The sequence below is a fragment of the Micropterus salmoides genome, unplaced genomic scaffold (assembly GCF_014851395.1).
Source record: "Micropterus salmoides isolate LMB-PRFRI ecotype aquatic unplaced genomic scaffold, ASM1485139v1 Ms_hic_scaffold_9, whole genome shotgun sequence".
NCBI classification, from domain to species: Eukaryota; Metazoa; Chordata; class Actinopteri; order Centrarchiformes; family Centrarchidae; genus Micropterus; species Micropterus salmoides.
Window position 1 is genome coordinate 24,762,600 of NW_024044681.1, and position 25,075 is coordinate 24,787,674.

Below are 25,075 nucleotides of genomic sequence, written 5' to 3' on the forward strand. Positions count from 1 at the left end.
CCGTCTCAGCCTCCATCTGATGGCAGCACCAGGCAGTCCCGTGAAACATTTGCGTGGGAGTTCCCTTCACCGCCATGTCGGGATAGTGCACATCTCTCTCTCTCTCTCTCTCTCTCTCTCTCTCTCTCTTTCCTGGCATCCTCCCCCACATTAACAGCTTAGCACAGCAGCAGCAGCAGCAGCTCCTACAGCATCCAGCATCCATCCCTGCCTGCCTGGGGAGCAGCAGTCCTACCCGGCGCAGCACCGACGCACGGAGGGGGCGCATCATCTAAGTGATGCCACAGCATCAGTCGCATTTCGACAACAAATACTGAGAGTAGATCCTAAAGAAGGGAGAGAAAACGCTTCAGCCACGAAGACAGCAACTGCCCATGAAGATGTCTAACGCTGACATCGTCTTAAACGCCACCGATCGGATGGTGAAATGTAAGTTCGCCTACATATTGGGTTTGGTTGGGGCTGTAGATATTACATAACATCTCAAGTGTTCAGATCCTCGTGGGTTTTGGCAGAATATGGCCTTTATTTTCATGTCGTGCATTAACGGTGTTTTATTCGCGGCCATCAAGTTGTGTTCACCGATGGTAGTGGGCTGCTGGAGCTTTGATGTTGATAAACAATCCATCCGTGTTTCTTTGCTGCACAGCCCTCACGAAGAACGGGCAGCAGTGCACCGGAAAATATGGATTTCTGTTGTTGTTGTTGTTGCACAAATGCATTTAAATTTCAATGTTTACTGTCACGATTTGACTGTATCTCGGCATCGGCTGGTGTGGGCAATGAGAGGAGAGAAGGAAAAAACAGCTGAATTGCCGAGCTTGTGGTAGAAGCTGGGGCAGTGATGCAGCAGGATTTCATGGGCTTTCACAGGGCCAGCAGAAGAGGAAGAGGGTATACAATTGACATTTAATGAGGTATATTGCACAAGGAGTGAGTCCTGTATTCATTTTATAAGATAATGTCTTATAAAAGAGTCAGTAGATGTGGAGAAGCTACTCTATCAGAGAATGACTGGGGATACAACTTGGATCAATGGAGGACGAAGAAGTGGTCACAGTTGAGCCATAACTCATTTAGCCCTGCTCATTCAGACCATGGATCAGTTTACAGCCAGTGCCTGAATATATTCACATTCAGTAGGCTATATTACTGTAATAGCCAAGCAGCTCAGTCCACATTAATAACTTTGTCCTTTAGGCTACAGAGTTGTAAAAGCACGGAGTAATCTGCACTGTGAGATACATGCGCGTGACAATGACAACTAATGTCCTCTATGTATAAGCTGTGACAATTGAATAAACCTTTATTTGATAAATACTTACAGGTCAGTACCCATAAAAAAGTACTATATTGTCACAAAATAAGCCAGAGGGACCTTTCTAATCATTATTTTAGAGCATTTAATTAATGTGACATGACAAACAACAGGCATCATCACTGCATCGTTTAATTTCACAAACTAATGTTGAAGTGCAACATCCTAAATACAACATCCATAATAAGAGAAAGAAGTTGGTCTAAAATTACATCGTTTGTTTTTGTTGTATGTTTGAGCCTCACAAACATGGATCCACTACTGTGGTCAGTTCTCTGGCAAAGTTTTACTGACATCCAGGCATTCAAAAATATATCTAACAAAAGGTTTATATCAGCAAATGCAGCACAGCCAAGAAATATGACTCAGATTTTTGCTTTTGTAACATGGTCATGTAACATTTAGGATTTTCACATGGGGTTTGAAACACTCACAGTATTTTTCCTGTTTGAGTAAAATCATATACGCCACCTCAGGCTGTGTAGAAACCTGGCTAAATGGCTTCATCTATGAATTCAAATCCCAATTAACTTGCTCTGTTTGACTGTCGAAATATGGATCATCATTTCACCAAACCCTCATTCATCTTGTTGTTCCACAACGCTTATTTACACTAGAAATGTTAGATATTGATTGACTTATATATGAATATTCATTTTGCCACATTTATCCACTCTCCTATTCTTGTATTCCTCTTTGAAAAAGTTGTAAAAGCCTAGTTTTTTCCAATCCCCAAAAGGCTGAAAAGTGAAAAAAAACAAAACAAGGTTCAGGAAACTGAATCATGCATCCTTCAGGTGATCAAAGGAAGACAATGTCAATGAGTTGAGACATTTCTTGCAGTTATTGCATGTTGCAAACTACTGAGCACTGCTACTTCAAGATACTATGAGTTATTTTTATCTCTTTATACATGCAGAATCTCTAAATTATACCTCAGCAAGTTTCCCACCCGTCCACTTTTCTCTTACATGTTTTAATTTGACAGAACGTATCTTAAGAGATACAATAACTGCTGGTGTGTGCAGTTTTGTTTTCCACTGCACTGTCACCACTGTGCTGTAGGCATCAAGAGGCATATTCAGGTCAGTTATTTCAGGGATGAGGCCAGTAGTACACCTGTGACCTATCTTACTGCATCTTAGAATATAATTTCCCATATTTTTGACTTTAAGAATATTTGCACTGATTTCACAGAATGTCACAGTGGCTATATTCTGAAAGAAATGCTGCACGTAAATCTGTAACTGTTTTATCCATTGTTTGATGTGATAAAAACTGTTTCTTTAAATAAATAAGTATGCTACAATATGAGAAGCATGTGAGCTTTAACAGGCCTTGCGACAGGCTAAAACATTCACTTCAGCAAACATGCAAATTGGTTCCAACAACACTTATGTTGACATTAATCATTTATTAATGGTAACGATGGAGCAATAGTTGGGTTTGGCAGATTAGATCTGCTTTTATCCACACGTCGTAAAGAGGTACATAACCCTTCAAACATCACATAAAGCAGATCATAGCTGGTGGAGCTGTAGGGTATGGGTGAAAAAAAGCAACAAGGCTCTCATGAGATAATGTTAAAAGCTTGACACTGTGTAGTGCATGTTGATTGGACCTCTTGTAAATGCAAGTCCAGTTTGTCCAATCAGATGGTGCCATTCAGCGTTTCCTTACTGAATCCAGGGTTGCTCATTAGCAACACAAACCTACCACACACAAACAAACTGTTCTCAAAACAGTGTGTTGAGGCATAAAAAGGTGTACAGTAAGGGCTCATAATGAGTCGCCTCTATATGATCAGTAAATTTTAACGCGTCTCTATTGCATGAGCAGCATCTATGTGAACCTTGTATGCAAATTGCCGTTTTCCGTGGCGGCTTTGGCTGTACTCCAACAGTCAGCTGCTGCTGCTGCTGCTGCTGCTGTTGCCCAGCAACATACAGTATTTCATAGTTCAACTATGCTCTGGTGCTGAGCAGAAGTCAGCTTACCATACATACAGATATGTCTTCGTCCACATACTGTATGTGTGTGTCTGTAAACTGCATTGTTCAAGATAATTATCTGGGCTGCTTTTTTGGATTTCTTTGTTATTAGTGGGCTTAATCCTTTGTTGCTCCAAAAAAAAAGCAAAGCATAATGTCCTTTTCAAAGCATCCGCATGTGGCTCAGTTTCATTTCATTTTACTGTTAAAAACGTGGCGGCAGTTTGAAGAAAATGTGATTGCTGTGTGTGTCTAAGCTGAAAGAATAGTTTGTGGGTGATTTGGGTTTCTGCGTCACATTTACGTTTTTACATTTATGTAATGTAAATTACAGTACCTACCGATGTATTTTGGCAAATGCCTTCCAGTTCTGATTTAGGATACGTATTTGCTGTATTGTCATGCTGGCAGGCTGTCACTGTACTGTTTATGTTAATGCCAAGAATCAAAGCAAAAACATTGCAAATTCATCACAACACAATGACATTAAATAAACTAAAAGCTTGAGAAGACTTGAGAAGACTTGAGTGGTGACTGTGCTAAAGTTTGTACAAACTGGTGAAGTGTCAAAGCACACATCGCAATCACAGATACACCCTGCACACTGTGAAAATTTGAGTCCCATTAAATACACTCGCTGGGGCTTGCCTCATTATGCCAGGAGCAGCGACTTTGAGATTTCTCTAGTCAAGCGTTCATTATTAAAGAGCATGTTGATCATGTTCAGTTTAAGCCTGAGCTTTGAGACTCTTCCTTTGTCATCTCTTCATTTGGCACTGCTGAGTTGCTCTGTTTGCTATGCACTGCACAAATCTGGCAAGCATACCCTTACTAGTGCTGATGGCTTGTGTTATGTGTACATATATGCAGGGAGGGGAAGAGTACTAGAATATTTTACTCAAGTTAAAGCACGGTTCCTTGTGTAAAAATGTATTCAGATAAAAGTAAAATGTAGGTCATTTAAAAATATGTCTGCTTATTGTTGGTTATGTCCAAACCAACAATAAATAATGCTTATCTTAACCATAATGCACAATGACACCCTTCATTTTATTGCATTTTTGTGCACTGTTAGGGGCACCGGGGCAGTGAACATACACATTCAACATATGTTTTCTAGAGTGTCAGCTGAGTGCAGCGTGTCACCCCACAGACACACCGGCAGCTGAGTGCACAAAAATATGACTTTCTTACAGTAACAAGAGTAAGTGTAATTCGTTACTTAAACCCCTGCATATTTGAGTTTGTTAGTGTCTAGATGTTCTAATGCATTTTACTACTGGACTTCATCTGATTTCTTTCCCCCTTTTCATCTGAATTATTTACAGCTCCGTTTTCTGTGTTAAATCAGATGATCTGTAGATTAATGTCTATACACAGGACCATGACAGCTTGAAGTCACAGCGCGCAGAGATCAGCACCAGATCTAATGAATAACCTTTGCTGCCACTGAAGTAATGATCTGTGGTTGGATTTCACAGTTTCACAGGCAGTCTGTTGGGTAGGTGACTGGTGCATTTTAATGGCCACAGGCTTTAGCAATCCGGGGAGAGTGCTGGATGAATAGAGTGCTTAGATGTTCCCTGTGTTTTATCCAGCACACAAAAAAATACAAGTAACCACACATCTGTACTGGAATATCTGTTATTAACTGACAGTTTTTGGTGTGTTAGTCTATTTCAGCGACCCATCCTGCCTGCTGCCCTTTACACATATTGAAAGTAGGCTTGAAAATATTAGCATGGATATAAGAGGCTTTTATTTTCTTTTTCGAATTTTGCACTCATTTCACACTGCTCAAAATATAATGCTATTTTCTGAGTCATTTATATAAACAATTTAAATAAATATTTTAAGTAATGCATACAGTATTTTGTATTTAATTGTTTCCTTTAAAATTACTGACATTTTGGAACACAAGATCATAAGCAAATGGCTTCTCATACTTGCCTCTGCATATTAAACAAAGCCATGTTGACAAAGATGGTATTCCTGCCACATTGTATATACATGATGGATCGATGCAGCAGCACAGTAGTTCCTGCAGGAGAAACATAGAATTGCTGCATGAATTGCTTGATGATATGTTGTTTGTGTCATTCCTGAGTGGTGTTTATGACTATTCTCTCACAGAAGTGCTCACGAGTTGTATTCTTGATGGCATTAATAGTAGCCATAGTTACTGTGATGTTCCCGCTGTTTAAATGTCATCATGTAACTGTGCTCTGTCCTCAGCTGTCCCCTTCCCCCTGAGCCACCGCCTTACACTGAAGGAAGTGTTTGACTGCGAAGGGAAACCCCGTGTGGATCTCCTGAAGGCTCACCTCACCAAGGAGGGCCGTGTAGAGGAAGCTGTGGCCCTTCGAATCGTCAATGAGGGAGCCGCTATCCTGCGTCAGGAGAAAACTATACTGGACATCGAGGCACCAGTCACAGGTATAAAACCTGATAAGAGATATTTAGCTGGTCCTGAATTAGAGATGGTCAGTGCTTCACTTTGCAAATGTGTTGATTTTTATTTTTCACATAAGTATGTTTTACAGTAGGCAAACTTGAGTTATACATTGGCATTTGAAAATATTACATGCAACAAACCAGTTTACACTTTATTGTCATCATGCTGAGTAGGGGTGTGTCAGTGAACATTGGACTTACATTCATCAGATGTTCAGAAAAACAGTTCCAAGTGAATGCTAATGTTGCTCCATGTCTGATCAATGTGTAAGAAGGTAACATGTTAGCCATAACTTTATATGGTGACAATATGACAAACTGTGGGTTTGTCAGCTTGGTGTGGAGAAAGAAATCAAATTAGTAGCTTTATAGCTTTCAAATAATAGTTTAGTTGTCTACGATTAGACTAACCTTTAAATCTGTGAGTTTATTTTCTATATTTTTTACAAAATGTTTACTTTCATATGACATGGTGGGATAGTAAAACCCTGCCCTGAGAAAACAAAATCACGTAAGTCCTATATATGATTGCAATGTGTGATTTATCCTTTGAATGATTGTTAATAATAGAAGGCTAAGACGTGGTAACAAGCTCCCAATAACAATACGTGGCAATGTTCAGCAGGCATATTGTTTACGACAGCTGTCTCAGTTTAGCCTTTTTGCGTGCTAACATTTGCTAAAGACAAAGTACAGGTGAAGCTGATGTAAGTAGTTTTGCAGGTATTTGTAAGTATCGGACAACTTAACTAACTATGAATGTAAAATCTTAGGAGGGAACTGTCACTTTCAGGTAGAATTATCATTCTCTTGTCATATAAGTGAAATAGGCCAAATATATTTCAGAAACACTGTATTTCATCAACTCCTCTCAAAGACAAAATCACTGGTATGGGCGAGATATTTAGTATTTATATTTAGGCTAGTACTGTGGCCTCACAGCAAGAAGGTTGCGGGTTCAAACCCCAGTTACCCCTGCTTTTCTGTGTGGAGTTTGTGTGTTCTCCCCATGTCTGCGTCGGTTTCCACCACCAAAAACATATTAGGTTCTCCAGTCAGTGCTATTGACTATCTGCTGTTGATTTGCAGCTGCCCACTGCTCCCTTGAGGGATGGGTTAAATGCAGAGATTGAATTTTGCAACCTGTGACAATAAAGTATCTTATTCTACATCACGGTAAAATGTATTAAAGTAAAAAGAAAAATATGAATTGGTAAAAGTTCAAAGCATGTGCACATGGATCACAACCTAAAGTCGGCAAGATGGCGCCGAGGCAGGGCGACGTAGCAAGAGCTCTCTTATGTGCTGTCTGTTTTATGTTTGTTTTTGTCTTTGATGCACATGCCACTTTAAGCTATGGCCGCCAGACACTTCTGAGGATTCGTGTGGAAGTTTGTGGAGTATCATTTGTCAATACTGATCTGAAGTGTGCTGATTTCGATGCGTGCCCCACTCGAGGCAAGCGAGGCCAGGAGTTGGGTCGCGGAGGTCGTGAGCAGAGCGAAGGGACTGGGCGGAGGTATCGCTACATACGCCGTACATCGAAGCCCCTGAGCGTGGACGCTACAGGCCATCAGCGGCAGAGGCGCAGACACCGAGGGAAGCGAGGGGGGGGTGTTGCTTGTGAAGCTGCAGCCGCCAGTCAAGGATCCCGCTGCCGTCCATCTACCTGGCGAATGTCCAGTCTTTGCCGAACAAGACGGACGACCTGCTGAGCCGCATTAAGTCCCAGCGCGAGGCCCGGGACTGCTCCGTGTTTTGTCTGACAGAGACGTGGCTACACAGCGGCGTGCCGGATTTTTCTTTCCAGCCGCCGGGTTTCTCTGTCCACCGCTCGGACAGGGTGAAGGAGCGCACCGGGAAAACAAACGGTGGAGGTGTGTGTTTTTTAACTAATGATCTATGGTGCACGGATTGTGTCATCGTGAACAAAACTTGCAACGCTAGGAATGTCTTATTTTGAAATGCCGCCCCTTTTTATCTCCCACGGGAGTTTTCGGTAATGTTCCTGTGTGGTGTTTATATACATCCGCGGGCAGACATTTCTGTTGCCTTTAGGGAATTAAGTGACATATACACAAATTTGAGAACTCCCATGTCAATGCTGTGGTTATAGTAACTGGTGATTTTCATCAGAGTAATTTTAAAACTGTTTCTCCCAAGATGTCTATGAAGATTCTCAGTCATCCAGGTCATAGTTATCCAACGAAGGTTAAAATCAAGGGCAACTTGACTTGGTTGAAGATACTGGAAGATGTTTCGTCCCTCATCCAAAGGACTTCTTCAGTTCTGACTGAGGCCTCAGGTGAAGATACCAACGATGGTCGTTCAGTCTTGGCCACAGGTAGTCTTAACGACTGTAACGACTGTCGTCACAGCAACAAGGAACACTAACGAACCAGCGGTATCGATGACCCGGGCCAACGACCCCACTGAGGTTAAATAGCTGAGTTTCCCTGCCAGTCAGTCAGAACTGAAGAAGTCCTTTGGATGAGGGACGAAACGTCTTCCAGTATCTTCAACCAAGTCCAGTTGCCCTTGATTTTAACCTTCGTTGGATGTTTCTCCCAACTACTATCAGCATGTTATATATCCAACTAGGAGAGCACATGTCCTGGATCACTGTTACAGTAATGTAAAATCTGCTTATCAATCTAGTCTCAGACCAGCCTTTGGAAAATCAGATCACTACTCTGTATTACTTCTTCCTGCATATATACAGAGGAGTAAACAATCAAAACCTTCGTCATGTATTGTTCAGTGCTGGACGAAGGAGAGTGAAGTGAAACTACAAGGATGCTTTGATGCTACTGACTGGTCTGTGTTCCATTCAGATAATTTGGATGAGTATTGTGATGCAGTGACTGGGTACATTGACTTTTGCATTGATTGCTGTGTTCCAAAAAAGGTAATAAAACGGTATGCTAGTCAGAACCCGTGGTACAATGGTGATGTGAATAGGAAAATACAACAGCGGGCCGTGGCTTTTAAATCTGGTAACGCTGCTGCTTACAAGTTGTCCAGATATTCTTTGGAGCGGGCAATTAAAGCTGCTAAACGAGCCTATGGAGCTAAGATAGAGGGACATTTCATGGAGGCGGACCCACGATGTAGGTGGCAAGGGTTAAATTCTATCACCGCTTGGAAACCTAAAGGAGGACCCATTACTAAAGATGATCTATCCTATCCTTGCCAAACAAATTAAATGAGTTTTATTGTTGTTTTGAAATTGGAAATGTTGAACCTGTTGTTTTTCCTGCTTGTAATGAGCAGAGTTTTACCATCATTCAGGAGGACGTTCACAGGATTTTGTCCAGGACAAAGGTCAAGAAGGCACCTGGACCTCCTCGTGTCCTTAAATTGTGCGCCGAGCAACTTAGTCCTGTTCTGACTGATCTTTTCAAAATGTAACTTGCAAGGTGCACTGTTCCAGTTCAAGATCATTTATAATTCCAGTGCCAAAGAAGACACCTGTGACGAGTCTGAATGACTATTGGCCAGTGACCCTCACATCTGTCCTGATGAAAACCTTTGAGCGGTTGGTGTTGGACTTTATCAAAGATCAAATCCCTGTGTCTGTGGACCCACTACAATTTGCATATAGGAAAAAGAAAAGTGTTGAGGACGCCATTTCTTTTGCTTTGAACTCTGTCTACAAGCATCTAGATGTACATAAATCATATGCTAGAATGCTATTTATAGACTACAGTTCGGCTTTTAATTCAATGGTCCCAACAAAGCTCTCTCACAAATTGAAATGTCTTGGACTCGATGGTGCCATTTGTAAATGGATTTTTAATTTCCTCACTTGTCGACCACAAAGGGTCAAAATCAATGGTTGTATTTAAGATGAGTTGTATGTTAGCACTGGTTCACCGCAGGGGTGTATCTTGCCCCCTATTGTTCACATTGTATACTCATGACCTTGAAGCATCCAATGCTAATAATGTGATAATCAAAAATGCCGATGATACAACTATCACTGGGCTGATTAGTTCAAACGATGAATCTCATTATTGCGAGGAGGTGGAGAATGTTGTTCAATGGAGCAAGGAAAATAACTTGCTTTTGAACACTCAAAAACGTGTGAACTTGTTATTGATTTTTGTCACAATAGAAATCAAGTACCTATTACTATCCATGATTCCGTTGTGCAGATTACTGAGAAATGTAAATTTTTGGGTGTGACTCTTTCGCATGATTTGGACTGGAGCACTAATACGACTAATATTGCTAAGAAAGCGAGACAGCGCCTCTTCTTTTTACGTAGGCTTCGAGAGTTCACTCAAAATACTAAGATTCTTTTGAACTTTTATTATTGTGTAATTGAGAGTGTCCTAACTAGTTGTATTACTGTGTGGTTTGGTAATCTCACCTTGAAGAAGGTGGCTTTGAACAAAGTGGTTCACTCAGCCAGCAGGATCATTGGCTGTACTTTGCCGCTCCTGGAGGTTACATATAAAGCTAGACTTTTGAATCGAGCTTTAAAACTTGCTAATGATGCTTTAGGCCATCCTGCAGGGGCCTTCTTTGAGATGCTTCCCTCAGGGAGAAGGTATCGCTCTGTCAAATGTTCTACTAATCGCCATTTCAACAGTTTCTTTCCCCAAGCTGTGATCACTTTAAACAAAGCACTTTAAATTAGGCACTTTACATCTTATGTATGGATTTTATTGTACAGTGTTTTATTACTGAGTTTTATGTGGCATTTGCGTGTCTGTTGTGTTGTTGCACTTTGAGCTTCTTGCATATTCTTTTCCAATGTGGTTTTATACTGCAGATGGCTAATAAAGTGAATCTGAATCTGACATGTTTGCAGATAACATTCATTTTTAGTCTCTCCTTCTGATCAACGTGCAGTGTGTCTTTGTTATGTGAATAGTTTTTAGTCTGAACCAGACAAAAAATATTTTTATCTTGTGTGTTTACAGTTTCCCATCAAGAGAAATTAATCAAGACTTTTTCTTCAAGCTGTTCGTCAAGTTTTGTTCTTTGCATCTAAAATAAATGCTTTTTTACTTTACACCTTTAAAACCTGAACGGAGATATTAGCCAACATTTAGCCAATGAATGTATTAATACACATATGAATTCAGAAAATTGACAAACCTAAAGGCGCTCACCTTAGTATCATCAAACAAGTGGACTAACTATAGAGCAGTCTAGGTCAAAGACATTTGATTTTGGTGCATTATAAGGCCACATTCTTATGTTCTGTTTATTTATAGTCATTCAGTATCACCCAAAATTACGTGACATTAAATATACATGTAATTGTCTTAATTGTCTTACTTGAAAGCAAGGACATTGTTTAGCTGAAAAGACGGTGGCAAATGGCTGAAATGCACATTGAGTTGAGGAGAAGTCTCCTGCTCCTCATCTTGACTGGCATCAGGAAAATGGAGGCTTTATGTATTAAGCATGAAATATGGATGATGAAGTGAGTATTGTGTACAGGCATTTGTGACTGTGGAGATCTGTTTTATATCTTTGTGAGCTTGAGTTACGTTTGGATGTCTCTGCAGCTGTGTGTGTGTGTGTGTGTATAGTCTTATATTATGAAGCAGTTAGGCACTTGTGAGTCTTTACTTGCATGGATGTGTTCTTCTGGTGTTTGTGTATGCGCGTGTTATGTATGTGCGCATGTGTGTGTTTGATTGCTTTAGTCACACAAGCAGTCTCCCACTCACATTGCTCTAAGCTTTGAGTGGGCGAAGGCCACTGTGGAGCTGATAGGGGAGACAGAAAAGAGAGAGGAGATGGAGGATGAGTAGGAGAGGAGACAGAGGAAGATGATAATGAAAAATTGAAGGCAGTGAGGAAATGAGATATAGGGTTGCACTCCAGAGCCATAGCATTCACTGCAAAAAAAGTATGTATGTCCCTGGGGCCTTGAGCTTTTCCTACCTTTTTGAGGTGAGAGCTTCTTATTTCTCTGCCGATAACAGAGGCCTTTCAGCCAAAGGCCGTAGAAATATCTCAACACGATGACGACCTAAGGACGAGAAATTACTATCAAATGTACTTTCAATATCATTACAATTACATTTACCTTTACTCATTTGGCAGACGCTTTTATCCAAAGCGACTTACATTTGAGAAACAACATACCAGCATCAACAAAGTATCAATACAGTAAGATATCATCAACTGACAATACATATTAGTAAGAGCACTAATAAATACGAGTAAGAGCTAATGGCGCATGTCACAACTGTTTTAATACTGACATTTGAGAGGGGTCAAATTGTTGTACATTTATTGTACATACATTAAACATCATTATTAACAAGGAGCCCAATGTAAGTTTATTGCTTTGATATCTTAAATTTATCAAATTATTGAAACAGTTGAGATGCAGATATGAACACAAACTGTAGCGCCTCCATGAGGTTGCTCTGCCTGCTTGCCCACCTGTCTGTCTATTTATGTTAACCTATGAGCAGAAAACGAAGATACACACCTCTGACACAAAGAGCACTACTCAGTACTTCCATGATATCCTGCCAGAATATTCTCGACCAGCTCTTCAGGCAATCAGAACCAATACAAATGCCGGCGTTACACATCCATGTAAACTCACACATTATCGCTGTCATTTGGAAAGATCTCCAAAATCTTTCTAGCATCGTGACAGTACATTTACAACTGTATCCAATCATTTTTGAGGGGGTTTCAGAAGTTACAACAGGTTTGAGAGTTTTGTAAACCAGTGGCGAGGCTACTGTAGCTGTTAAACTGAATGGAATTTTCCAAAATGACCTGTGCTGAACATGAGGAGTGTGTGTTTTTTGTCTGTTGCAAAGAAAATATGGATGTGCACACATACAGGAAAAACACAAATATGCAGACAAAGATATTCAGTCAGATTCATTCATTTGGTAACGTTTGCTGCGCTTTGCTTTCTGTTCCAGTGTGTGGCGACATTCATGGGCAATTCTTTGATCTTATGAAGCTGTTTGAAGTGGGAGGATCACCAGCCACAACACGGTACCTGTTCCTTGGGGACTACGTTGACCGCGGCTACTTCAGTATTGAGGTAAAACCATCGGAATAGCATTAAGTATGTCATGGGGTAAACAAACAGCAGAAAGCGTGGAATAACACTTTGTTTATGTGTTTGTTTTGACAGTGTGTTTTATACCTCTGGTCGCTGAAAATCCTCTATCCAAAGACACTATTTTTACTTCGTGGAAATCATGAATGTAGACATTTGACAGAATATTTCACCTTCAAACAAGAATGTGAGTACCTCTCAGTGTATTTCATATTGTTTGTATTTTCTTCCCCCTCTGTTTGTGTTGCTAATTTCATGTGTAGCCGGTAGCACTTTTGGTGCACCTGACTGTTAATTCTGTATGACAGCGCAAAAAGGGGATGAAATTGTCTGTCAACAAATGAAAATTTATAGCTGTATGAGTACAGCCTTAATTGTGTACATGGATTAATTAAAAAAAGTTTCGTTTTAATATTAATATTGTGGTACATACTATGTATGCACTGTATAATCAAACACTATTTCTATCTGTTTACTTATCAAAGGTGACTCACAGGAACAAACCAACACATCATATTAATTTTGCAAACGATGCAGCTAATTACATTTCTGTCTTCGGTCAGGTAAAATCAAGTACTCGGAGCAGGTGTATGACTCATGTATGGATGCATTTGACTGCCTTCCCCTGGCTGCACTCATGAACCAACAGTTTCTGTGTGTCCATGGTGGACTCTCACCTGAAATTCACACCTTAGAAGACATAAAAAAGGTAATAACCTCCTGCCTCAGCACTACCAGGTCTTACTTAGTTGTTTGTGTTTGTGCATATGAGCTTTTACAACCTAAATTTCTGCTTCTTTATGTTAAGTTGGATCGGTTCAAGGAGCCGCCGGCTTTTGGGCCCATGTGTGACCTGTTGTGGGCTGATCCTCTGGAGGATTTTGGCAATGAGAAAACCCAGGAATATTTCAGCCACAACACAGTGCGAGGCTGCTCCTACTTCTACAGGTGAGGAGTTTCTTTGTCTTGCCTGCAGCAGCTGCAGCCGTCTAGACCATCTGGGTTATCATAACTTGAACACTGTTGTTGTGCATCCATAAAGAATACGGTGCGGTGGTGCTTTCATGCATCAATAGTCTGAAACTATGTGTGGGTGCCATCCTGCATTGCGAGCAATCACCTTTATCAAGTGCATATCACGTGCTGCACAGATTCCATTAGCTTCACCCATGTGGCTCGTTGAAGGTCTCTAATTACGCTTTAGTTTTAAAAGAATAAAAGGTTGCGACTCACACTGTGAATCCTTCAACACTAAATCCTGGCTCATATATACAGGGTCAAAAAACATTCTTTTTAGCCAGTGTTGGTTGATCTAATTTAATCTTTCAGGGGAATTGTTTGAGTGGAGGATGGTATTTGACTACACGGAAGCCTTGCAACTGAACTCTTAATATCAAAAATAGATGATAGGATCATAAATTATTAATAGATATCAAACATTTACTGCTACCTGAGCAAAATCAAAAAGAACAAACAAACCATAGACCCATAATGGGAATAACATGGGAAGGAGACTGTGATTAATGCAAATGAATGATAGAATGAGTGAGTAGGTAAACACATATCCTTAAAGCCTAGAGATAGTGTCTATGTCTGTGAGTAAATGGGCCATACTGCCTTGTGGTTAACAACTGCTTTTGATAAGAGGTTGTCTTTTTGACTTACAGAACAGATTGTTACAGACATAGGGTTCGCTGAATGAATCTGGAGTCAAATAAAAATAGAGGGAGAGGAATCAAATCTAAAACATAATAGCGAGGCAAATTGAGAATGGGTTTGTTATGCAACTGTTGCAACCTCTGCGACCGAGCATGTAAAAAAAGGAGGAGTGAGCATTGTCCTAATAATGTTGTGAGATGGAAGAAAGCTGTGGAAGTAGGTGGTGATGAGGAGAGGAGATTAGGTGGCGGTTGTGGTGAGAGTTTTCTTAATGAAGGTTCTGAACAGTACAGACCCCTGCGTGGGAGCTGCACTTCTGCTCAAATCACAGAAAGTAAAGTCAGGGAAGACTTATTCCTCCAACGAAGAGGAAATGACATTCTGGACAGTGCGTGCAGCATAATTGCAGTTCAGATTCACAGTATAACCCAACTGTAATTCTCTTTTTCATGTATCTGGGAAGTACATGGAGAAGTGTCAAAGGTGTCATTTGCTTCAAACGATGTCAGAAGAAATAGTTCACACTGAAGCGTTAAGTGCAGACATGTCTACATAGGCAAGATCACCTTGTTACTTTAAGCCCAAGCTTAAAACCGGACATTTTTGCATGCTTTAGCCTGTTAACTGCCACTGTGCACATGGTTTACATTGCTGCTGATCTTTTCCCAAAGCATGGCAGGTTTTTAGATTCCAAAGTTTTTAGTTTTAAATATCTTTTGTGCTTCAAGGCCATTGGTTTCTCCGCCAGAAATCAGCTTACAAAGACATGAAGCTTGCTTGAGAACACAGTGAAAATGTAGCTAATTTAGTATTTATATTTGATCCAAGTTGTTATTTTTGTGGAATAAATGCCACCTCGAGCAAGGACTTTTTGAAAACTTCTTGTTGGTCATCTCAAGGCCATTTAACCATCTATACAACTTTCCTACAATAAAAGCAACAAACATCATTATGGTGGATTGCCTTTAAGTTTCTGATATCACCCTGTAATGAAATGAAACCAGTGATTGCCTGAAACATATACCATATTCTTTGGGAAATGGTCAGCAGTACTTTGAAGTATTGACTTAAAACAAGTGAAAACCACAAGTGGCACCTGATTGACACTAATGAAAAGATGAATGGTGTATTGGTAAACTTTACCAGGACCCATGGAGAGTATCTGACACAGAAAAAGGAAATAGGTGATGAGTCTTAACCTCCCCTTTCACTGCTCTTAAATGGTCACAGAGAAACCATCATCATTAAGAAACCATCTATTCACAGTGAGAGAGGAGCTTAGTGAGGATTATTCGGTAGATGTGTGGAGGATGCTACTATAATAATCATCTATCTCCCCATGGCTTTGTCACTCTCAAACTTACTTCTCCATCATTATGACTCTTGCCAGCTATACAGTATGTATGCAGCACAGAGAGCCACATTCTCCTGGGGATTTATGGAAAATGCAAGAAAATCTCAATCTGAAATATAAGTAGGTATAGGCAGATTGAGGGGAAAAAAGAGGTAGGCTACATTACAATTCAATCAAATATAGTGCGGTTATTTGACTTTTACATACTGACAATGACTGACAGTTGCGATACATGAACTGTATCCGCAGATACACATTGATGCATTAGGCAGCAGCGGTATTCTACTCCGTAAACGTGTTTTCTATCAAATCAATACTGAGCATTTTTCACAAGTAGAGTACAGTCGGTGCGCTGCGGACGTTTCTGGAACTGCGCTATGCTGAGACCTGCCTCGGGGTGCGGTGGGCCCTCCAGGATGGACAGTTGTTGGCCCCCCGGGGCGGCTGCTCTGTGCGGGTGTGCCCGATTGCCAAGTGCCCGGTCGTCGGCGGAGTTTCCTGTGCTAACGGAGTTTACTGCACCACGGCCCAGATTAACATTAACAACAGGTTAACATTACATTCTGTCCAGAGGTCTGTATTTAAAAATTCTGGCCAACCAGTTTCTCATCAGCCTTTGTCCTTTTCCATCCGAGCTATTATTTTTCACCGATGGGTAACTGATGTTAATCCAAATGAAAATGAAAATAAGTGCAAATATATAAGTTCATCAAGACTTTTAATAACTATTCTCCTGTTTATCGGAAATGTTGAGCTTAATCCCGGGCCTGACTCAGATACTTTCATGACAACTTTAGGCATATTGCATTTGTGGGGATTATAGGCCTATGCATATGCAAACTGTACCATATTTTTTATTGCTGTTCCGCAGCCGTATGTTTTTACCTATAACTCGCGATTATTTTCCCCATCCTAGATTTTCAGTCATTACCTTCACTCCTCCATTTTACCCTCTGAAGTAGGCCTATCTTCTCTTAGTCCTTTAGTCAAAACAGTTAAATTACAAAGAAGAACACCTCATCTAAGAAAAAGTCCAACTAATCTAAGTCAACTTGGTAGCACCAGAGGCTTTAAAATGTGCTATTTAAACACCCGAAGCATTGTTTCCAAACTAGACGAATTTATCTTGCTTGCGCAGTCAAAAGCACATGTAATGGCAATCTCAGAATCATGGTTAACTTTCAATATTCCTGATTCTTTTCTTTCAATTGAAAATTATGAATTGTATCGTAAAGATCGCATTAGCAAGACTGGATGGACAAGAGTGGCTTTCTATGTGAGTCGGAAATATGCACACTTAATATCAAAAGTTGAAACCGATACTGAAACATTGAAATTGATCATACAATTTTCACCTCAACATGCAATTACTATTATTGTCACCTACAAGCCTCCTAATGTCAGTGAAAGTTTTTTATCTATCTCAGCTTTCTGACATAATTTAAATCTGTTACATCAAAGGAGCTTGTAATTCAGGGTGATATCAACCTTGACTGGAATGATAGCTCATCAAAATTTGAAACTCGGATTGTATCAATTAATTAAGGATCCAACAAGAATTGGCAAAACATGCAACATGCAATGTCTGGTGTCTTAGATGTGGCTATTTCAGATCATTCACTCATCTATGCAGTTAGAAAAATCTTAAAATCCAAAAAAACTCATGCTCTCCCCACTCTGTATCAAAAATACCAATTTCAAAACTATCACAATTCAGTGCTGATTTTAGTGCTACTGATTGGAGTGATGAGCTGTCATTAGAAGATCCAGAACAAATCCTAACGCAATTTCATACTGAACTACATAAAATACAAAATAAATATACTACTGCCTGCAAGGTTCGACCAAGAAAAAATAAATTACCTTCGATAAATTCTGAAATACTTCAACTCCTTAAATTGAAGGACTCTCTTCTTAAATTGTATAGGTTAAATTGAACATCTGAGAGTAAAAATAATTTTATACAAATTAGAAATAAATGTAATTGGAACTGCGTAAGGCTAAGGCGGTCTATTTTCAACAGCAAATTACCCAATCTGCTAACAACCCAAAGACACTATGGCAGACCCTTAAGGCCATCACCGGTGATAATGAAAATGAGAAGAAAAATAATGTTAATATTCAAATTTCCCTACGGGGTACTCTTATCTCAGATTCAGAAAAGATTGCAAATGCTTTCAATGATTATTTTGTATCATCTGTTAAAGAATTGGCTATGCATTTTGCCATTCCCTTTTTGTCCTCACCTGATCTCCCCTTAACATCTGATCAGTTCTCATTTTCTTAGATTTCACAGAAAGAGGTGATACAAATATTACATCTGCTAAAAAGTTCTCATGTCCATGATATTTATGGTTTAATAGCCTCATACCTCTCTTTCTGCATTTAACTAATCTTTGTATCAGGCTTTCTATTTTTCCTACTGACTGGAAAACAGCACAAATTACTCCAATTTTTAAATCTGATGATCACACTCTTCTTTCAAATTACAGACCTATTGCAATACTTCCAGAAATGTCTAAGTTGCTGGAAAAAGTCTTGCATAATCAGCTAAGCTCTTACCTTGAAACTAATAACTGGCTCAGTGATTGTCAACACAGTTTTCGTGCTAAGAGATCAACCATGTCGGCGTTACTACTCTTTACTGAGCAATTGCATAACTCTCTTAACAAAGGTCACATCACTGGAGCTATTTTTATTGATTTCCGTAAAGCTTTCGATACAGTGAACCACCAGATCTTGCTAAATGAACTTCACTCATTTGAAAGGTCTTCATCTGTGATAGAAATGCTCTCTTCTTATTTAACAAACAGGTTGCAGACAGTCAAAATTAATCATGTCATATCTCAACCTTTAGTTTGTGACATGGGTGTTCCACAAGGCAGCATTCTTGGACCCTTACTTTTTCTTTTATATATCAATGATTTCCCTCGAGTGTGTAAACACTCAAAATGCTTACTGTACGCTGATGATACCGTGATTTTTCTCTCTGATTCAATGTCAATCTTAATGTCATAAATTCCAAACTACCAATTGATCTTCACTTGCTACATGATTGGCTGAAAAAGAACCATCTGACCATTAATCTAAAGAAAACTGAGTGTATGTATTTTCATTCACCCAGAAAAAATCTTTCTTTTACTAATTTTATTACTTTTGCAAACCAAGAACTTGTTGTCACAAAGACCTACAACTACCTTGGTGTGCTACTTGATTCACACCTTACATATCGGGAAAACATTTCTAGATTAACAAAAAAGTTGAATCAGAAACTCTATGTGTATAACAAGATTAGGTCATGTCTTTCCTTTTCGGTTTCTGAAACTTATCTACATGCCATTGTGTTTTCAACAATGTCCTACTGTCTTCCAATCTGGTCTCTTACCACTAAGGACATCACTGAACCAATAGCACAACTATATTACCGAGCACTTAAGATCCACAGTAATCTTCCAAAGTGGTCTCATCATTGCAGTGCGCTCACACGCACAAATGCTTTGACTTATCATAACTACATAAACAGTCATGCTATTGCATTTTACTTTTCAGATTCAAAATAGCTCTTCACCGGCACTTAAAGGTCTTCTTCTGACATACAATATGAGACCACTACGCTTCACTAGGTCAGTCTCACAGGCACTCAGTCCAGTTCCATCATACAAAAACAACTACGGTCAGAAATCTTTTTTACACTAAAATTTGGAATGACATTCCCCATCACATTCGAACATTATCATCCATCACATATTTCAAAAAGTCATATAAACTGTTTCTTCTTAACAGTCATACTTGTACACACTGATTGTTCATGTTTTGTTTTTAGTCTTGTTTCCCCCTATTTAATGTTTTACTTGTTTGTATCTGTCTAGTCAATAATAATGTCCTGTATAAATGTGTTGAAATTGTGTTCATTGTTCTATGTTGCTGCAGAACAGAATCTGCTTTTTAAACTGAGTCAGGTCCGTTTACTGTAACTAAATTGTTGCTCTTAAACTTTTCCTTTAAATGAAATGAATGAATGCATTGCTTGATCCTCCAAGCTGTGGCTGCTCGTGGCTGCTCTTGCCTGCTCTTGGTTCTCCTTTTATATTAAATCAATAGAAGACTTTGTCAGAAGGTGAAGTTTCCGTGCCCCCTCTTTTGAGGAAAGTATGAAATTACTACCCATTAAACAATCTTAAACAAATCCTCCAGTATTTTAGAGAGGTTTTATATATTGCTTTCATATATTATATATAATATATACAGCACAACTGCAGACTCATCCATTTTGATTGTGTGAGATACCATAAAACTTCAGTTAATAGCTTGTTAATAGTTAACACCCTGCCTATTTGGTACAGGTGTCTATATGAGACAGACCTTTAATTCCTTAACCATGCCAGGAAATCTGAATGAATAATACTTTGGTGCTCATTGTTTCTGTAAACTGGACTAAACTACTAAATTGTGGAGAATCTAACTGATCTAATGATGTGTAACATGTCCATATTGACAAAAATTACATTTATAACGGTATGCACAATCTAAACAGCTTAGAACGAGCTCAATACTGCTTACACTACATGTTAAGTTCTGTTGCATTTTGCTCTAAACCGTCAGTACTGTATTATTATAATATCGAAGCAGCAACTGATTGTAATTAGAAAAATGTGATTCTGTTCAGTGATTAGGAATACGGTTACAAACGTGAGTTTTTATATTGGGGCAAGTGAATGGGATGACCACCAGCCCGACAGATGGATTTTCTTAAGGGAAAGAAAAAAAACTCTCAGTTTCACACTCACAACACGGCACTGCCATCTCTCTCTGTCTCTTTCGCTCATACTCACTTGTCAGATTTCTCGCGCTCTCTCACTCACAGGCTCACCGACACATAATTGTGTGTTTTCACAAAGGAGAGAGAAGGAATGTGAGCCGGAGGCGAGCAATGTGTGTGTACTGTGTTCCCTCGCAGTAATCAATATATACCGTTGGAGTGGACAAAAAATAAATTAATACATAGTGTACGTTTGGATCCTTTTTCTTATGTTATTACAGGACACATGAGCCAGATTGTGAAATGAAAACATACTGCAATCTTTAATAATTGTGACTTATTTCTAAGTTAGAAATGCATTGTAGAGGTTTTTAATAGAATCAGTTATATAACCATTTTTGAGACCAGCATTTTGCAGTTCTATTAGGGAGCACTCTCTGCCAAAGTGGAAAGAGTTCCAACATTTTCATGTTAATGTGTAACACAGCTATTCCTGTAATTTATATAGTGGCCACCAAGGGAATGTTAGCCATGTGACCTAGATATATGAGGATGGCACAGTTTCGCCAGGTGCTCAGGGCACCAGTAGTCTCTGTGTTTTTCTTCCGGCGCAAACCTTTGAGCGCTTAAATATTTTATATAACACTTCTGCAAGTTTGATGGGTTCATGGATGGCAGTGACTGTTGCCGGGGAGGATGTACTGTATGTTACCGTAGGTCTGGAAAAAATAAATGTTTTGACAATTTATACAAGAAAAAAGCCTTTCATCTGCCTTTCTCAAATTTGGTGATTTTCTCTAGTTAGCACCACGTCGCCAAGTGCTTGCTCACAGTGGGAAATGTTGGGTCTCTGTAAATAAAATTACAAAGAGTATGGGCTAGACCTGCTCTATATCAAAAGTGCAATGAGAAAACATTTGTTATGAATTGGTGCTATATAAATAAAATTGAATTGATCTGAATGGAATTTATCCCTTTTCGGGCAGTTGATCTGGTGAAACAAACAATTTAAAGACGTGACCGTGGGCTCTTGGAAATTGTGATGGATATTTTCACTATTATCTAACAGTGTATCAGCTAAAAGCAGAATGGATTAATTAAAAAATATTGGTGGATTAATTGATAACAAAATCTAGGTTTACATTTGCTACTGGGCTTCATGCAGTCTGTGCTAATAGGTTCTACTCTTTGAAACTGGATACAGTGAATATGGATCATTGCAATCAGTAATTAGCAGAATGAGACTATAACAAAGTAGAAACTTCTAAAAGAGCAATAATATGTTGAGATGTGTCCCATTGAACTCATTTGGGTGAACAGAGGTGTACGAAAGGCTTGCAACAACAAAATCTCGGGTGTATGCAGTAAAGTCAGGGACGTTGGTGCTTTTGGCTAATGATTTCCCCCCCGAGCATCTGCATTACTGCTTTGTTCAGCACTATTTTGATTGGATGCGCAGCCGTTTGTGGACATATTATACCTTGTTCATTTGACTTTGCCTGCAATTATCAAAGTCAATAAGGAAGAAATTACTCACGATTACTACGATAGTTAGATTAAATATCCATCAAGCAAACTTTTGAAAAAAAATAAATTCAGGTTGGTTTTTGTATCAGGTATATGTTTGGAATACAGAAGTGGAAGAAATAAAGGAATCACAAAAGACTTTTCAAAACTCATGACCCCGTGGGGTGGTGACAGATTGAGGTTGTACTGAATTGAGGGCATTGATTGTTGCATTTTAAAAGAGCTAATCACGCTGTAATCTCTATTCTTTTTTCCTAACCCATGAGACACAGTTTGATGGGGTGATACTGTTTCTGGATGACATAACACAACCTTCTAGGTATTACATAACTGTGGTGAGAGCTGGTAAATGGTAGGCTGCATTCACACTGCAGCTGATTATTTGTCCCTCCTGTGTGACACAGGCCTGATGCTTCCCATGCACTTTGCAATCTTGTGTTTTCATGTTCTGGTCCAAAACCTGCTCCATATCTGATCCATGAACTCTAGCCTGAACTGTCACAAAGGAAGTCATGTGGTTTTTATCATCTTTCTCTGTGAGACAGCTCATTGTCCATCTGTCCAGAAAAACATGGAGGATGACTTCGGCGTGCAGCCAGTAGAGAGATGACAATGCCACAATTTGAATTAGTGTTTGGAAATGATTCGTTTATACGCAGCACTAGAGAGGATGTACAATTGAGTCAGTGTTTGAAGCAGGTAGGTAATAAAAGTGTGTTTGTGTGTATGGTGGTTAGACATGTTGGATTTGTAAAACTCAGACACAGACATTAACACACAAATTCATTTATTCATAGTTGAATAAATAAACAAATGAATGTACCCCAATATGAGAGGTGGAAAATTACAATAAAAAATTCCACAATAAAAGATTTTATGAAACGGAGAAGATCAAAAGGATTTAAATCATAAGAAGTCCCAAAACAATTGCAGCAATGTATCAACAACCAAAAGAAATATAAGTTAACTCACTACAAGAAATTAATTCAAAAATACTATAATAGAAATGCAGTTACCGGACATGGGTAATGGCTAGAGCATAGGAGGAGAAATTAGCAGCCACCAAGACATCACTCAGCAGCAGCAAATACTTGGTAGTAAAATAATCAGTGATCGCCAGCATCTTAGTGGGCAGTAAACCCTTTGATAAGACTCGCTGTGTTCCCAAAATTGTCAACAGCACAGGCAAAAATCTGCCTTGGAGCTAGCAAATTTGGGCAGTGGGAAACAGGAACAAAATTATTCCTCCTAAAGGTTGTCCTGAGGGAAAATAATCAGACAGTTTAAGCAAGTTTGCAGCACGTGTTTTTTCAGCAGTAACAGAACAAAAGTATGGGGGGAGCACTTAAACAGACCACTGGGGTGCATTGAATATACATGATAGCAGCTACTTTATACCGTGTGTGAGTGTAGCAGCGCACTCAGTTGTCTGCTGGAGCTTGCTCGCAGGCTTCACTTCCTTTCAGGCATTTTCCTATCAGGTTAGAGCTGGGGGGCAGGAAGCTGTGACTGCAGCGTACTGGGTTAGTTTGTTTATTACTGCAACAGGTAGCTGTTGGATTGGTTTTTCACATCCTTGCATCATCCACAGCAAGGCTTTCATAAATACATTTATGAGCGATACATCTTTGTTCATTTTCTGGTCAATGAATCTGTAAGTGAAAATAGTAACCTGCAGCTTAAATTCTGTTGTGTGATGGATTTTTTTTATTCTGTTATGATAACTCTGTTGCTAGGTCTGCTCTTTTATTTTACAGTACATTAAAAGACTTTTCAGTGATGTCTTTAAACCCAATTTTTTTATTCACTCTTTTCCAGTTATCCAGCTGTATGTGAGTTCCTACAGAGCAATAACCTATTATCAATTATCCGAGCGCATGAAGCACAAGATGCAGGGTATGTTATCAATACAACACACATAAAAGACACACATAACCACACAAACTAAACATAGATACATGTTTACATATATAAGAACAAGTTCTGCCTTTTCTTTACCTCTACCTGACCGCCTTAAGCTACCGGATGTACCGTAAAAGTCAGACCACTGGATTCCCATCCCTCATTACCATCTTCTCAGCACCAAACTACCTGGATGTTTACAACAACAAAGGTCAGAAAATCCTTCTTTGTTTGCTTTATACCCATCTTTGTGTGAGTTTACAGTTTTGTTTGCAGTTCTGTAATCTGTTTATACTTGTATCATTTTTTGCACAAGAATATAATTTTTTTTTAATCACAGAAATGGCATGTGTAAAATAAACACATCCTTTTGAAACAAATGTATTATTCCAATATATCATGTTTTTCTATGGCTAAAGTAGGCAGGCAGGCCTTGAGAAATTAATTAACTGTTAAATTTGTTCCCCAATTCCAGTGTTGCTGTGGTACTGCATCTGGGTTAGATTATATGAAAAACAATTCTGACAAAATGACTACCTTGAGCCGTTCCCATTAAGATGGTTTTAGCAGCATGAACTGGAGTGTATGGGTTAAATAACCTGCATATAGCTTGTGAGCAGGCATAAGAATGCATCAGGGAGCCCCCGTTTGCTTGTGTTCTCAGATCTGTGTCTTGGTTGCTATGGGCTATGGGAGATGGGGAGCGTGGGAGGGACTGTCGGCATTGCTGACTATCTCCATGTGGCTTTATCCCTCTTGATATAACAGTGTCAGCATTCCCTGGCCTCAGCTAGGCCATCTAGTGGTTGAATGTCTCATTTCCGCAGCTCTGTCCCTGTTGTCACACACACTGGATGTACAGAGGGAGCCGTTTGAAAACATATTCAGGGGGGTAACATCACTGAACATGAATACATTTGAAGAGAGCATATGTTCTGTATATGGTTTTGGCAGTATGCAATAGAAAGATCCTGCACAGTGCACGCTATTAAACAAAATGACAGTTTGTGTACTGTGCAGTCTGCCATTGCTCTGAATGTTTTTGTTACGTAAG

The 25,075-nt window shown here is 39.4% G+C and overlaps 1 protein-coding gene across 3 annotated transcripts in view; it reads left to right on the forward strand.

The window, feature by feature from the left end:
* Positions 1 to 121: 121 nt before the first annotated feature.
* ppp3ca (protein phosphatase 3, catalytic subunit, alpha isozyme) overlaps positions 122 to 25,075 on the forward strand; it is a 32,331-nt gene continuing 7,377 nt past the window's right edge. The window contains exons 1-8 of one of the 3 annotated variants that reach the window (XM_038707708.1): positions 122 to 429; positions 5,545 to 5,745; positions 12,678 to 12,802; positions 12,896 to 13,007; positions 13,384 to 13,529; positions 13,629 to 13,768; positions 23,938 to 24,015; positions 24,138 to 24,232. In XM_038707708.1, coding sequence (XP_038563636.1) covers positions 375 to 429; positions 5,545 to 5,745; positions 12,678 to 12,802; positions 12,896 to 13,007; positions 13,384 to 13,529; positions 13,629 to 13,768; positions 23,938 to 24,015; positions 24,138 to 24,232 — 952 coding nt within the window. In that variant the 5' untranslated portion in view covers positions 122 to 374. Of the gene's footprint in view, positions 430 to 5,544; positions 5,746 to 7,004; positions 7,641 to 12,677; positions 12,803 to 12,895; positions 13,008 to 13,383; positions 13,530 to 13,628; positions 13,769 to 23,937; positions 24,016 to 24,137; positions 24,233 to 25,075 lie in introns of those variants that run through there. The other 2 variants (XM_038707707.1, XM_038707709.1) reach the window with 2 other exon arrangements.